Below are 15,687 nucleotides of genomic sequence, written 5' to 3'. Positions count from 1 at the left end.
CTCTGGGCCTGGGCGCTGTCCCTCAGCTCTTCAGCTCAAGGCTAGCGCTCTACCACTTGAGCCACAGTGCCACTTCCGGCTTTTTTCTTTTTGTTGAGCCAAATTTATAATTGGAGATTCCCACTTTGAGAGTCACCCTCCCTTCCCCCTCTGCATTGGAGTTCTTTCCTGAGATTTTGTTTGTTCCTGTCCCATTTAAGCGAGTTTGCCCATCTAACTATCCCATTAAGGCATGGCTTTCACCATCTCTAGCTTCTCACTTGGTTTACTTGGTTCACAAATTTTTCTCTGGAGCCCTCTAAGGTGAACCATTCACATGTGCTTACTACCTGTCATGTTAGAATATCCTGTTTTTAGACATGTTTGCTAGAAAGTTCATCCTATTGCTTACTTCTGCTCCTTTCAGATTTATTTTCTGTTCTTGGCCTTCACTTACTTGCTCATCCTTTTCTTGTTGCCTGTCTCTTTCTCTTCCCTCCCCTCCCCTCCTCTTCTCTCCCTTTCTATGCTTCCTCTCTTCCATTCCTCCCCTCCTTTTCTCTTTACTTTTTTGAGACAGGATCTTGCATGTAGACAGACTGGCTTGTAACTTTGTAACCCAGAATAACTGAACTTGCCATCTTCTTGCCTCAGTTTCTGGAGTGTTGGAATTATAAGCATGTATTACTATGCTTAATCTTTCTCTTAAGTAAGCTTTTCTTCCTTTTTTTTTCCCTTTTAGGTAGGCTTTTTTTTTTTCCTGTCTCTCATTATTGGAATTTGAACTTATGCTTGCTAAGCAAGTATTCTACCTCTTGAGCCAAACCCCATCCCTTTTTTTGCTTTAGTTTTATTCATCACATATGGTCTCACACTTTTTCCCCAGGTTCATCTGAAACTATGATTCTCCTGTTTCTTAAATAATTGGAGTTACAGTAGTGTACCATCATGCCTAGCTTTAAGTAGGGTTTTTTTTTTTAATTTGCTAAATGCTAGGTTCTATATGTGACTCCACAGTTACAGTCGTAAGTATGTAGCCAACAAAAATGTGAACATATATAACCAAAAGCCACATAGAAGAATAATCACCGTGCTGTTATTCAAATAGTCAGACTAGAAATATTTCAAGTATCTCTCAACAAAAAGTATTAATAGATTTTGATATATCCATAAATAGAACACTATATAGTAATGAGAATGAAGTAATATTACTAGGTGACACACCATGGATATATCTCACATATGTAACTATAAGCAAATGAAGCCAGACAAGTATAATTTATAAAGTAGGAATCAGAGTGGATCTAGGTGTTGTTAGAATCGGTGTCAACATTTTTTGTGTCAGGTTTGAACTATCCCTGAGCTTTTTTGCTCAAGGTTAACACTCTACCATTTGAGCCACACCTCCACTTCTGGCTTTTTTGGTACTTAATTGGAAGTAAATGTCTCCTGAACTTTCCTACCTCGGCTGGCTTCAAACCATGATCTTCAGATCTCAGCCTCCTGAGTAGCTAGTTACAAGCATGAGCACTGGTGCCCAGCTGTGTAAACATTTTTGGTGGTGGGGTTCCTGGAAGAAGACATGAGGGCTGTGTGTTTGTCATGTTCTGCTTTTTATTTGGGTTGTTACATGTATGTATTTATTGATTTTAAAAAATATTTCTGTGCCGGAAGTGTGCTGTGGCTCAAGTGGTACAGCACTTGCCTTGAGCTGAAGAGCTGAGGGACAGCGCCCAGGCCAAGTTTAAGCCCCACGACTGACACAAAATAAATAAATAAATAAAAAATAAATAAAAATTTCTGTGTGGGTATTAAGACTTTAAGAATTTATACATTTTTGTCTTGTATTAAGATGTGATAGCAAATACAATGAAATTTAGGGATAAATTTTAAAGTGTCTGCTTTATACTAGCAAAGTACCGACTGTTGGAAATATAAAGGTAAAAAAAGTGGAATGCTTGTTTTCTAAAGACTCATGTTTTTTTAGAGGCAGAGGGGCTGTAAATAGTCAAGCAACCCAATCCTATAATACTGGTGAGAATGTGGTGATTGAAATGAGCCCTAGAGTTGATGTGGTGTTGTCTCTGGGTTTTTGCTTTGCAAGGTAACTTAATCATGGGCCTTTCTGCTTCCATTTTCCTTTGAATAGCACTTGACAGACACCTCCCACGGTGTAAGAAACAAGTGCCTGCAATTACTTGGCAACCTTGGCTCTCTGGAGAAAAGTGTTACAAAAGATGCAGAAGGCCTAACTGCCAGAGATGTCCAGAAGATTATAGGGGATTACTTCAGTGATCAAGACCCACGTGTCAGAACAGCAGCTATAAAAGCCATGGTAAGTGTGATTATTATTATTATTATTATTTTATTATTTTATTTTTTGGAAACAAATTGGGATAGTTTTGTGTTGTTTTTGTTGTGCAAGGGATTGGACCCAGAGGCTCCTGTGATTTAGATGAGAGTTCTACTACTGAGAAGTACCCTAGCGCTTTTTTTTCTTTTTTAATTTAAGAGACAGAATTTTTATTTACCATAGCTAAGATATGGAACCAACCCAGATGCCCCTCAGTAGATGAATAGATCAAAAAAATGTAGTGTATATACACAATGAAATTCTATGTCTCCATCAGAAAGAATGACATTGCCCCATTTGTTAGGAAATGGAAAGACTTGGAAATAATTGTATTAAGTAAAGTAAGCCAGGCCCAAAGAAACATAGGTCCCATGGTTTCCCTTATTTGCAATAACTAGTATATGTCTGAGACAAGCAGAAATGGTCAGATAAGTTGATGTTAGGTGAAATGAACCCCAAGATAAGGACTCAAATGTTTTTTTCTTTCTTGCTATTGTTTCTAACATATTTATAAAATGATTTCTTCGTTGCTTTGTATGTTCCTCCCCCACGATATATCCCTTGTTTTCACTGTGTTTGATGTTGGTATAATTTGTGAAGGGGAAGGGAAAAAACAAATTGTTTAAATAGGGATACAGGTGGATCCATTGCAACAATGAGATGTACAAGACATTATGTTGAAAAATGAACTTTACAACTTTGGCATGGTGGGGGAGAGGGGGACAGAAAGAGGATGAGAGGATGGGTAGGGGGGAGATGGGAGGGCGGGGATGGGAAGGGGAAACAAAGGAGGAGACAACAATGCTTGATAAGAAATGTACTCATTACCTTGCTCATGTAATTGTAACCCCTCTGTACAGTTTTCACAATTAAAAAAAAAAGACAGAGTCTCTTAACTTTCTTAGGAACCTAGTATTGTGAAATGGAGCTGGGAAGCTGTAAATTCAAAGCCAATCTAGGTTACATGTAAAATTTTAGGCCAACTTGTGCTACATACTAAGACCGTGTTTCAAAACAATTGCAAAAAACAAAAAGAAGAAGCCGGGTGCTGGTGGCTCACACCTGTAATCCTACCTACTCAGGAGGCTGAGATCTGTGGATCGCAGTTCAAAGCCAGCCCGGGCAGGAATGTCTGTGAAACTTATCTCCAATAAACCACCAGAAAACTGGAAATGGCGCTGTGGCTCAAGTAATAGAGTACTCGCCTTGAGCTGAAGAGTTGAGGGACAGCGCTCAAGCCCAGAGTTCAAGCCCCACGACTGACAATAAATAAATAAATAAAGAAAGATAGATCAGAAAAGAGAGAGAGGCAATTTAAAGATATGTCCCGAACACTTGGATTTTCCCTGCCTCAGTCTTTCAAGTAGCTGAGACTCTACGCATGCATCACTGCATCTGACTTTTTTTTTTTTTTCCTTAGCAGTTTTCACCTGACTCTTTTAAGTTCATGCCTAGTGTTGCCTTGGATACATTCTGAATTCCCCAGCATATACCCATGTATACTTTCAGGAAGGTTTTCATGGTAGCCTCATCAAAATGAAAAACACACATTCCTATCTAATGGTATATTTTTCTTTGTGCTTCTCTAGTAGCTTTCATCTGTATCTCTGAAACATGGGAGATATAGCTTGTTCCTGTTGTAATACTAAGTCACATCCCTCTTCCAGGTATCTGGTCCCATCATAGAAGGATATGACTTAGTACTATTACAGGTAAAGTTTGTATACCTTCCATGTTTTAGAAATGTAAATGAAAGTTACAAGAATAGTGCTTTCAAGGAGGAAGTTACCTTATTCCTTGCTTTTTTTTTGTATGCTACATCATATTCAGTGGTGAAGACCCAGGGTCTTATAAATGCTATACTTATCTAGTGGATCTACCACTGATCTATGCCTTAGTCTTCCATCTTAGGTGTCTTATTGTTATTTCATATTCCTCTTTTCTTCTTGTTTGCCCTCATTTCCTTTCCCCTCCTCCCCCCCTCCTCTGCTTTCCCTTCTCCTTCCTGTCTTTGAAATCAAAGACAATATAGCCCAGATTGGCCTTGAACTTCTAATCCTCTGACCTCAGAGGATTACTATATAATATATAGTGGCACAGCTTTTAGCTAAAGGGAACCCTTATTAATGTGATATAATGTATATGTGAAGTTTTGAGGAACATTGGAAATACTGATCTTATTAACAGTTAACTTAAGATATACTTTTATTATCTAGTTGCAGCTCCATGAAAGAGGACTGAAATTACACCAAGCAATTTATAATCAGGTACTTTAAATGATTCTTGTCTGGTAGGGGAGGAGGTTCATGAAGCGGAGATGGTGGCATACTAGTTCTCAGAACCTGAAAGCAATAAGGACCTTGGCTGGCTAATGGCAACCACATTAGTTGAGATGAATGTAAAGTCATATTCAGAACATAATTTTCAGAAAGAGAGTGTAGGATGCTATTGAGTAGCACTTATACTTATGAAAAGAACTATTAGGAAGATTTAGGTAGCTCAATGTGAATAGTAGATTGCGTGAAGAAAAATTCAGTGTTTGGAATAAGAAAAGTGGTAGTCTTTTTATCTCTTCTGGTAGGCCATATATGGGGCACATTTTGAACATCACACTAGTAAATTAAGCTTGTTTTCAGAGGGTAACCAAGACCAGGAGATCATATGAAAAGATGTCACATGAATGTATCATTGGCAAAGAATGACTTGGGAAGTTATAGAAAAGCCATTTTACAGCCTAACCAAAGGCCTTAGAGGGTGGTATTTATTTTGGAATATAATTAAATGAATCTACTAGTAGGTAATCTAAATCTATAACAAGAGATCAGATTTTGCTACTTTATTAAGAGTATCTTTTCTTTCAGGGGAGTTTACTTGTCAAGCTGCTTTGGTTTATGTGTAAACCAAATTTATTCTGTTACAAGATGAAGTAGAATGAGTACAGAGTGCTTGTATTTTTGTTTCCCTAAAGGAATACTATGTGCTAAGCAAAATAGCTAAAGGAAATATGGAGAAGTAGGAGTCAGAAGAAAGATAGCTTATTCACGTGTTCAGTGGCATAAAAATGTCAGTAATCTAGGGCCTAACAGTAATGGAGATGGAGTGAGAGTGAGGGTTTTAAAATTGGGATCTGTACTGACTTCAGTTTTGGTTATGTTATATTGAAAGATTGGTGGGATACCAATGAAGCTCCAGGCCATAATATTAGTTATGAAGGTCTTGAGCACAGAGAAATCTAAGTCGAAGGAGGGTGTCATGAGCCATTAATATCTAGAAGGTATGTGGTTGAAAAATATCCAGGAAGAGTGAGTAGGTTGAAATGGGTTCAGGGATTTCAGGTCATAGTGAACAGAAATGTGTACTTTGGTTTCACAGACAGGGGAAACGTGTTGGGTGTTTGAGCATGAGAGAGCAGCACTGTGGAGTTTTTTGTTTTATTTTGCCCATCCTGGGGCTTGAACTCAGGGCCTGGGCATTGTCCCTGAGACTTTTAGTGCTCAAGGCTAAACTCTACCACTTGAGTCACAACACCACTTCTGGCCTTGTCTGAGTAGTTTATTGGGGATAAGAGTCTCATGGACTTTGCTGCCTGGGCTGGCTTCCAACCATGATCCTCAGATCTCAGTCTCCTGAGTAGCTAGTATTAACAGGCATGAGCCACCAGTATCCAGCTTCTCAGAGTATTTTGGTTGACATTCTTATCCAGATACCCTCTCTATTTTGAACCCCGTCTTTGTCTTTGTATTATTTTGGAGGACATAGAACTAATAGACTTTTGAATCATTCTTTGCAGGCCTGTAAATTGCTCGCTGATGACTATGAGCAAGTGCGCAGTGCTGCTGTCCAGCTCATCTGGGTTATTAGTCAGCTGTATCCTGAAAGGTCAGTGTGGTTATAAACCAACTTTTAGTCTTTGCTAACCCATTTTTCTTTCATTCTACCACACTGAAAGCTACTTCTAGAAAAGGAAGGTTTTGGGTAAATTTTTGGAAGATGGTGTGTAATACAGAGAGTGCAGAGTACCTGACAATCAGAACGCTTGGACATGTTTTTGTTTTGTTTTTTTGGTTGGTTGTGGTGCTTGAACTCTGGGCCTGAGCACTGGTCCTGAACTCTTCAGCTCAAGCCAAGCATCTATGTTCTTTTTGGAGGTAAGAGTCTCACGGATTTTCCTGCCCGGGCTGGCTTTCAACCATAATCCTTAGATCTCAGCCTCCTTACTAGCTAGGATTACAGGCGTGAGCCACTAGTATCAGACTAGGGCTGTTTTTTGTTTTGTTTTGCTTTTGGTCCAGTCGTGGGGCCTGAACTCTGGGCCTGGGCGCTGTCCCTCAGCTCTTTAGCTCAAGGCTAGTGCTCTACCACTTGAGCCACAGTGCCACTTCCGGCTTTTTTCTTTTTGCTTATGTGGTGCTGAGGAATCGAACCCAGGGCCTCAGGTATGCAAGGCAAGCGCTCTACCACTGAGCCACCTTCCCAGCCCTAGGGCTGTTTTTTATTAGAATTTTTCAGCACTTTTTTTTTCTTAGTCATTAATATTTTTCAGGACCCATTTTAGTTTAGTTTAGTTTGATTTGGGCCATATAACAGATAACTAAGTGAATTTCAGAGTAATGATCCCTTCTATAGTGTTTCCTTGCTTAAAAACATTTTTACAAGCCGGGCGCTGGTAGCTCACGGCTGTAATCCTAGCTACTCAGGAGGCTGAGATCTGAGGATTGTGGTTCAAAGCCAGCCCGGGCAGGAAACTCGGTGAGACTCTTATCTCCAATAAAACCACTAGAAAACCAGAAGTGGTGCTGTGGCTCAAGCGGTAGAGTGTTTGCCTTGAGCTGAAGAACTGAGGGATAGCGCCCACGCCCAGAGTTCAAGCCCCACGACCCACAAAAAAAAAAAAAAATTAAATTGTTGGTTCTTGGTGACTCTATTATAATATAAATATTTATCTATTGATAGATAGGCTCCTCCTATGGGGAAAAAAAGAAAGCTGTTTCTTTTCCATTAACTATCTTCCAGAAGCTAAAAGCCAGAATGAGTTAACCTAGAGGAATAGACTCCATTTATAGGTTTTATTTTTAGCACAATAATTCAAAATTGCGTTTTTTCAAAGCAGATTTGCAATTATGTTTTATATTATTTTGAGGTCTTTTATACTTATAATGGTTCAATTATAGGAGATAATAAACTTAAGGCTATAAAATATTCTGTCATTGCTAATGTTTTCCTACTTCCCTCCCTCCTTGTTTATTTCTTTGTGCTAGGAACTGAACCAAGAACTAGTATGTGCTTTACCATTGAGCTATACTTCTAGGTCCAAGGTTTTGACTTATTGATGTATTGTTGATGGATTACATACATTCATTGAAGACACTGAAAATTTGTCATGCAGCTGAAACAATTGGGTCCTAGTCCCAAATTTGTTTATACCGAAATGTGTTTTATCGTCTGAGGATCTGATCTATTTAATTATAATTTCCTTGTACACCAGTTTTCATTAGTCATTTTGAGTTTATTAAACTCATCTTTGTCATATGTGGTTTCTTCACTTTTAATTTAGCATTGTTCCAATCCCTTCTTCTAATGAAGAGATTCGCTTAGTTGATGATGCATTTGGAAAAATTTGTCACATGGTCAGCGATGGCTCTTGGGTAGTTCGTGTTCAAGCTGCAAAGCTATTGGTAAGTTACTCTTTCCCCACCCCTTTTGATGGTGGTACCGAGGTTTGAACTCAGAACCGTGCACTTGCTAGGTACAGTGAGCTACATCTCCAGCCCTTTTGAATGCTAGTTATTTTTGAGATGAAATCTTGACTCATGTCCCTAAACAGGAATGTGCCTGGACTGTGACCCACCAATTTTAAGTTTCTCTTAGCTAGGATAACAGGCGGGTTCCATGGCAAACAGCTATTGGTTGAGAAGGAGGTAACTTGATTATCTCTGCTGTGCTGGTCTTGATCCTCAAGCTCACAAATAGCTCGGATTACAGGCATAAGGCACAGGCATCTGACACCTTTTATTTTGATTAAGCAGCATATACCAGGTAGCTTAAGCTTGCCTCAAATTGATCTTCTTACCTCATCCTACCAAATTCTGGAACTATAGCCATCTATCACCATACCTGGCTTAAGAATAGTGTCACTGGGTGCTAGTGGCTCACACTTGTAATTCTAGCTATTCAGGAAGCTGAGATCTGAGGATTATGGTTTGAAGCCAGCCCAGGCAGGAAAGTCCATGGGACTCTTACCTCCACTTAACCACCAGAAAACTAGTACTAGCCCAGGCCCTGAGTTCAAGCTCCAGGACTGGCATGAAAAAAAACAAAACATAAAAAAATAGTGTTTTCTTTATGCATTTAAATTGATTGCAAACTTTGAATAATAAAACTTTCAAGTCATAAAAGTTGTTTACTATGCTCCTTTTCAGGGCTCTATGGAACAAGTCAGTTCTCATTTCTTGGAGCAGACCCTTGATAAGAAGCTGATGTCAGACCTGAGGGTAACTTGAATTCTTTGTTGGTTTCTGTAATAAATGTTAGTATAGTTATATGCTGAGTTGATTTATGTATAAATTAATGTAGGGTTACTAGACTATAAGTTAAAAATCTTAGTAACTTGAACCAAATTACAAGCTACTTCATTAAATTTTGTGTTGTAATGAAATACTTTGTATAGGTTGTATTTTGCAAAGAAGCAGCAAGATTAACTTAGTATTTGTTAGAAACTCTGAAAGTCTGGCCTAGTCTTGTTTTGTGTTATAGTGTGACACCTTACAACTCCTGCTTTGGGCTGGGAAGGTGGCTCAGTGGTAGAGTGCTTGCTTTTGCACACATGAGGCCCTGGGTTTGATTCCTCAGCACCACATAAGCAGAAAAGGCCAGGAGTGGCGCTATGGCTCAAGTGGTAGAACGCTAGCCTTGAGCTGAAGAGCTGATGGGCAGTGCCCAGGCCCAGAGTTCAGGCCCATGACCGAAAATAAAAAAACAAAATAAAACAAAAAAACTCCTGCTTTTCCCCTTTCCCTTGGAAGAGTTGAGAAAATCCTTTCTCTGAAGAGTAAAAGAGATGCCTCCATGGAAGCCACCAGTTTTAACTGTGATAGTTCTTTAATGTGGTTACTGAATCAAATATGACTCTGAAAAATGCTATGATGGACATTTACTATCATTACCTTAGTTTTTAGTTATAAAAGTCAGAATGGAATTGTAGTCTTAAGTAAACAGAGGAAAAGGGAAAAGCAGCTTACTTATAGTTCCACTATCCTAACACAACAACTTCAGTGACCTTGGCATATTTTTCCCAGTTCTGTTTTTTCTGCATGCTTTAAACATTGAATCTTTCTATGCAAGCAATTTTGTAGTCCACTTAGGGTTCTCTCTATATTATGGGCTTTTGCTTGCTTGCTTTCTTCCTTCCTTCCTTCTTTCTTTCCTTCCTTCCTTCCTTCCTCCCTTCCTTCCTTCTTTCCTTCCTTCCTTTATTCTCCCTCCCTCCCTCCCTCCCTCCCTCCCTTCCTTCCTTCCTTCCCTCCTTCCTTCCTTCCTTCCTTCTTCCTTCCTTTCATGCTGATACTAGGGCTGAACTCTGTCTTGTGCTCTTGCTCAGCTTTTTTATTTATGGTTGGTACTGTACCACTTGAATGATGCTACAATTATAGCTTTTTGCTCATTAATTGGAGATGAGACTCTTGATTTTCCTGCCTGAGTTGGATTTGAACTGTGATCCTCAGATCCTAGCCTCCTCAGTAGTTGGGATTATAGGCATGAGTTACTGGCACCTATCCATATCATACTTTTTTCTATTGCCAACGTCATACTTGGCATTTTTACAAGTTTATGGTACTTTGTTTAGTAGGTGTGCCATCTTTTTATCTTTTTCACTCTTTTAGCAACTTGAGTTCTGATTTTTCTACTATAAATCACATAAAGAATGTCATTCATACATATTAGCCCTTTTTTTCTTGGAATTTTCCCATAAACTAAAAATTTCAGGATGGTTTTGGAGTTGGTATTTATGCTATATGAAACATTTTCCTATAGCTTTCCTACAGTACATTGACTTGATTTGAGATTGGTACTTAAGTATTTTTTTGATATGGCATGGCAGAAGTGTAAAGAAGGAAACATTCTTAGTTAATAGATAAATGGGAATGCTCAAGGTCCAGGCTTTATTACTGGATGAGACTCAAAACCTTCTTTGCTCAGGTTCTACATTTCCTTAGTGCTTCTGAGCTAATTGTCAAAGAATTACGGATTCATACTGAAAAGATGTATTAAAAGCTGTTCTCAGAAGCAGAGTTCTAGTTTGTTTTTATGATAAAAATCATAAATGTCAAGTATATTTACTTTTGCTAGCTGTTATATTCCCTCTTTGTAATCTGTGAAGGTGAACCTTATTAGGGTTATTTGGTGAAGTGTTGCTCAAATAGACAAAACAAGAAAAAAGAACAACCAAAACATGGATATGTACAGGAAAGGCTTTGATTTTAATGAGTCTGAACAACTTGTTTCCTGGCGTGGATGTGTTGTCTACCCAAGATACTGGAAATACATTGCCACTGTTTGTTTCTTTGTTCTCCCCCTCCTATATAGTCATGACAAACATCACTATTTGTATGATCAAGACTTTCTTTGGCTGTCTTCATCTTTTAAAGAAGCTGTTGTAGACTTGCAAGCCTTTGGTCTCATTTTAAATTGAATTTGCATTTTTCTGCTCTGAACTTTGAGTTCTCTCAGAGAGCAGTTTTTTTTTTTTTTTTTCCGGTCGTGGGGCCTGAACTCTGGGCCTGGGCGCTATCCTTCAGCTCTTCAGCTCAAAACTATCACTCCATACTTGAGTCACAGCGCTACTTCTGCTTATATGGTCCTGAGGAATCGAATCTAGGGCTTCGTGTATGTAAGGCAAGCACTCTACCACTGAGCCACCTTCCCAGCCCCAGCAGTTTTATTTTTAATGTTCCCTTAAGAGTCTCCTTAAGTGTTAATTGTTGTTTTCTGCAGAGGAAACGTACTGCACATGAACGTGCCAAGGAACTTTACAGTTCAGGAGAATTTTCCAGTGGCAGGAAATGGGGAGATGATGCTCCCAAGGAAGAAATAGATACAGGAGCTGTGAATTTGATCGAGTCTGGAGCTTGTGGAGCCTTTGTTCATGGGCTGGAAGATGAGATGTATGGTAAGTGTGACCCTACAAGAGTCAGTACCTGTGTACTGACCTGTGTACCAATGTGTAGTGGTTGCTCTGTGTGAGGCACTGAATAAGGTGCTAAACGTACATTGTTTCATGTAGTCCTCCCAGTATTCTGTGTGAAAGAGGTTTAGAGCAGGCTTAACATTCTAGTGTTTTCATAAAATGGGAATATCAATAAGTGTCTTTGAGTTGAGAATTAAATGAGGTTCTATAGACATAAAGCATTGACATAAGAAATGACTTAATTTATAGTAAACAATTCATTAAAAATAATAATAACTCAGTCACTCTATATTAAGAAATGGTGTCAGCAACATTTAAACCCAGATGTATCTGACAAGCAAACCTTTACATGAAGAATAAGGATTTATTAATTTACTTACTTATTTGTAGTAATAAGAATTGAAAACAGGACCTCACACTTGCTAGGCAAATGCTCTTCCTCTTGAGCAACACCTCAGTTCTGATGAAGGCTTTTCTTTAACTTTTATTAGCATTTCTTATACTGGTTCTGAGGCTTTAACTCAGGGTCTGGGTACTGTCCTTGAGCCTTTTTGCTCAAAGTTAGCATTCCACCACTTGAGCCACAGATCCACTTTTTGGCTTTTGGGTGGTTAATTAGAGGTAAGAGTCTCGCAGACTTTCCTGCCTGGTTGGCTTTGAACAGTGATTCTCAGATGTCATCCTCCTGAGTAGCTAGCATTATAAGCATGAGCCACCTGTGCCCAGCACACCTTTATTTTTGAAAGATATTTTTATATCAGTAGGCCTTTCTCAGCAGTCTTCTAAAGATGTTGTTTTGTAGTTTTCTGTCAAAAAGTCTGTTCTTTTTCTTTTAGTTAGTTTTTTGACTTATGTAGAGTAGTTGTACAAAAGTGTTTCAATTCCGTAAGTCAGGTTACTAGTACAATGTATCTTGATCTATGTTACTCCTTTTATCTTTCACCCTTCCATCCTACTCTCAGGTTACATTTTCTCAGCCTTTGTCTCTCCATTTGTGTGTACCCCCTCATTTTTCTCCCCCTAACCAAGAATATATTTTAGCTTCCTGGTATGTGTTTTGTTAAATGGTTTATTAATCCAGAGGAATTACACTGTTTAACTTTTCCCCTACATATTCCATCCCTTATCAATTTGTGTGTCTATACATATGAGCCTGTATATGTTATTATGTATATTTGTATTTTACATCTAATTTCTACATGTGAGAAAAAATATGCACTGTTTGTCTCTCTGAGCCTAACTTCACTTAACAGGATTTGTTCTAGGTCCATCCATTTCCTTGCAAATGACATAATACTCTTTCTGACAAACAAGTAAAATTCTGTTGTATATATGTATCACTTTTCTGATCCACTCATTCATTGTAGGGCACCTGGACTGTTTCCATAAATTGACTGTTGTGACTAGTGCAGAATTTTATATAAGATGTGCAAGTGTCTTTACTGAATTCTGACTTGTGTAATGTCCTGGATAGATATACAAGAGTGTTGTCACCGGTTCAGAGAGCAGTTCTAAGTTTAGTGTTTTTGAGGAATCTTTACATTGCCTTCTGGTAACTTCTTTAGTAGCTGTGTCTTTTGCCGTACAGAAACTTTTTAGTTTGATGCAATCCCATTTGTTGATTCTCCAATTTGCTGAACCTCTGGGACTCAGAAAGTCCCTGCTTTACACCATTAAGTTCTAATGTTTCTCCTACTCTTTCCTGTAGTAAATTCAAAGTTTCAGGTCTAATGTTGGTCTTTGATCTATTTTTTTTTTTGGTGAGGGGATGTTGGTCACAGGGCTTGAACTTTAAGCCTGGGCTCTTTCCCTCAGCTCTTCAGCTCAAGGCTAGTGCTCTACCACTTGAGCTACAGTACCAGTTCCTGTTTTCTGGTGATTTTATTGGCTATAAGAGTTTCACAGGGTTTCCTGCCCAGATTGGCTTTGAACTGTGATCTTCAGATCTCAACCTGTTGAGTAGCTAGGATTACAGGCCACTGGTGCCCAGCTAATCCATTTTGAATTGATATTAGTGCAAGGTGCCAGACAAGGGTCCAGTTTTCCCAAAACCATTTGTTGAGGAGGCTGTCTTTATTCCAATGTAAAGTTTTGGCTTCCTTGGCAAATATCAGATAGCTGTAAGTAATGAATTTTATTTCTGGATCTTCTAGTCTAGTCTCCTGGTCTTTAGGCCTATTGGTGTGCCAATACCAAGTTGTTTTTGTTATAGCTCTGTGGTAAAGTTTTAAGTATGTAATTGTAATACTTTCAGAATTGCTTTTTTTTTAAAACTAGATTTTCTTTGCCTATTTGGGGCCTTTTGTGGTTGCATATGAATTTTTTGATGGTTTTCTTTATTGGTCAAGAATGACATTGAGATTTTGATGGGTATTACATTGAATTTGTAGGTTGCCTGTGGCAGTGTGGTCATTTTTACTATATTAATTCTGCTGATCCTTAAACATGGGAGGGAGGTCATTCACCTCCTGGTGTCTTCTCTGATTTTTTTTTCTTTTTCTTTTAGCATTTTGCCATTGCTAACAAAGCAGTCTGCCCCTTGAGGCATGCCTCAGTCCATTTTGCTTTAATTACTTTTTAAATAGAGTCTCCACAGTTCTTCTGTTTATGCTTTCTACATAACTGGGATGACAGGCTCATGTCACCATGTTCAGATTTTTTTTTTTAATTGGTTGAGATGGGGTTTTACGAACTTTTAGCCTAGTCTAGCTTAAACTATAATCTTTCTGATCTTTGCCTGCCAAAGTGCTAGGATTACATGTGGAGGTATTGTGGTCTACTTGGTGTCATTTTTATCTCTGTTCCACTTTCTGTATAATGGATCTTATTTTTTTTTTCCTCTAAAGGTGATACTAAGTTTTCTTTTTTAAAATATACCTTGGTGGAGTTTTCTTTATGTTTCTTAGGCTTGGAGTTTGTTGAGCTTCTTGGATCATTGCGTTTTGGAAAAATTTTAGCTATTCTTCAAATATTGTTCTGGTTTCATGGCCCTTCTTGTATTGTAATCACATATACATTTAGGTCCTGAACTTTTCCTTCAGTGTTTTGTTTCTTGTAGGTTTTTTTTCCCTTTGTGGTTCATTTTGGGTGGTAGCTCTTGCTTTGTGTTTGAGTTTACACTTTTCTTCTGCAGTGTCTAATCTGATGTTTATATCTCATTCAATGTATTTTTTATTTCAGATATAGTTTTCTTTTTTTTTGAGTTAAGATCAATGTTGAGGTCTGCAAGGTGGCTCAGTGGTAGAGTGTTGCCTTGTATGCATGAGGCCCTGGGTTCGATTTCTCAGTACCACATAAGCAGAAAAATTTGAAAGTGGTGCTATGGCTCAACTGGTAGAGGCGCTAGCCTTGAGCTGAAAAGCTGAGGGACAGCCCCCCAGGCCCAGAGTTCAAGTCCCAGAACCAGCCAAAAAAAAAAAATCAGTGTTGAGATCTATTTAGGCTAGATGTAGATCTATGTAGGCTATGTAGGCTACATGTGTTTTTCCTGTCTCTGTGTCCAAGTGCTACTATTAGACACATGTACAATCAGGCCAGACTCAGCTGAGCTTTTTATCCTTAGATATTCAAGTTTTTAGTGTTTTTGTTTTGTTTTGTTGTTTTCCCCCAGAGCTATGGACCACACTCAGGGTCTTATACTTGCCAGGCAAGTGCTCTTCCACTTGAGCTAAATCTCCAACCCCCAATTTTTTCTTCTCTGTTGTGTCTATTTATTTGTGTGATTTCTAAGTTTGTGTATTTATTTATTTTAAAGACAGTATTGCTATGTAATAGCCCAGGTTGGCATTGAACTTGTGATCTTCCTGTCTTAGAGTCCTCCATGCTGTGATGACAGGTGTGTATCTCCATGCCCAACATTATTTAGCTTGTAATTAGCATATAAGAAACATACATATTTCAGAAATTGCTTATATTTGGATATCCAGATTTAAACATAGGAACATATAAAAAATTGTGTGTGTGTGTAGAGAGGGAGAGAGAGAGAGAGAGAGAGAGAAAGAGAGAGAGAGGGAGGGAGAATGAGAATGGAAATTTGAACTCAGGGTACTACTTGGGTGCCATGCCTTAGTTTTTCCCTCAAGACTTGTGCTCTATCACTTGAGCCATAGCTTCAGCTTTTTGCTGGTTAATTAGACTTATGCATCTCATGGACTTTTTTTTTGGGTCCGGT

General features: G+C 38.6%; 1 protein-coding gene across 3 annotated transcripts in view; it reads left to right on the top strand.

Annotated features, from left to right (window-relative positions):
• Ints4 (integrator complex subunit 4) overlaps nucleotides 1–15,687 on the top strand; it is a 129,838-nt gene that overhangs the window by 44,758 nt on the left and 69,393 nt on the right. For all 3 annotated transcript variants that reach the window (XM_013014166.1, XM_013014165.1, XM_013014168.1), the window contains 6 exons: nucleotides 2,129–2,314; nucleotides 4,549–4,599; nucleotides 6,123–6,211; nucleotides 7,887–8,007; nucleotides 8,752–8,823; nucleotides 11,324–11,498. In XM_013014166.1, coding sequence (XP_012869620.1) covers nucleotides 2,129–2,314; nucleotides 4,549–4,599; nucleotides 6,123–6,211; nucleotides 7,887–8,007; nucleotides 8,752–8,823; nucleotides 11,324–11,498 — 694 coding nt within the window. The remainder of the gene's footprint in view (nucleotides 1–2,128; nucleotides 2,315–4,548; nucleotides 4,600–6,122; nucleotides 6,212–7,886; nucleotides 8,008–8,751; nucleotides 8,824–11,323; nucleotides 11,499–15,687) is intronic.

Source organism: Dipodomys ordii, unplaced genomic scaffold (genome assembly GCF_000151885.1).
Source record: "Dipodomys ordii isolate 6190 unplaced genomic scaffold, Dord_2.0 Scaffold22, whole genome shotgun sequence".
NCBI lineage: Eukaryota > Metazoa > Chordata > Mammalia > Rodentia > Heteromyidae > Dipodomys > Dipodomys ordii.
The sequence above is the reverse complement of the archived record's forward strand: the minus strand, read 5'-3'. Positions and strand labels throughout refer to the sequence as shown.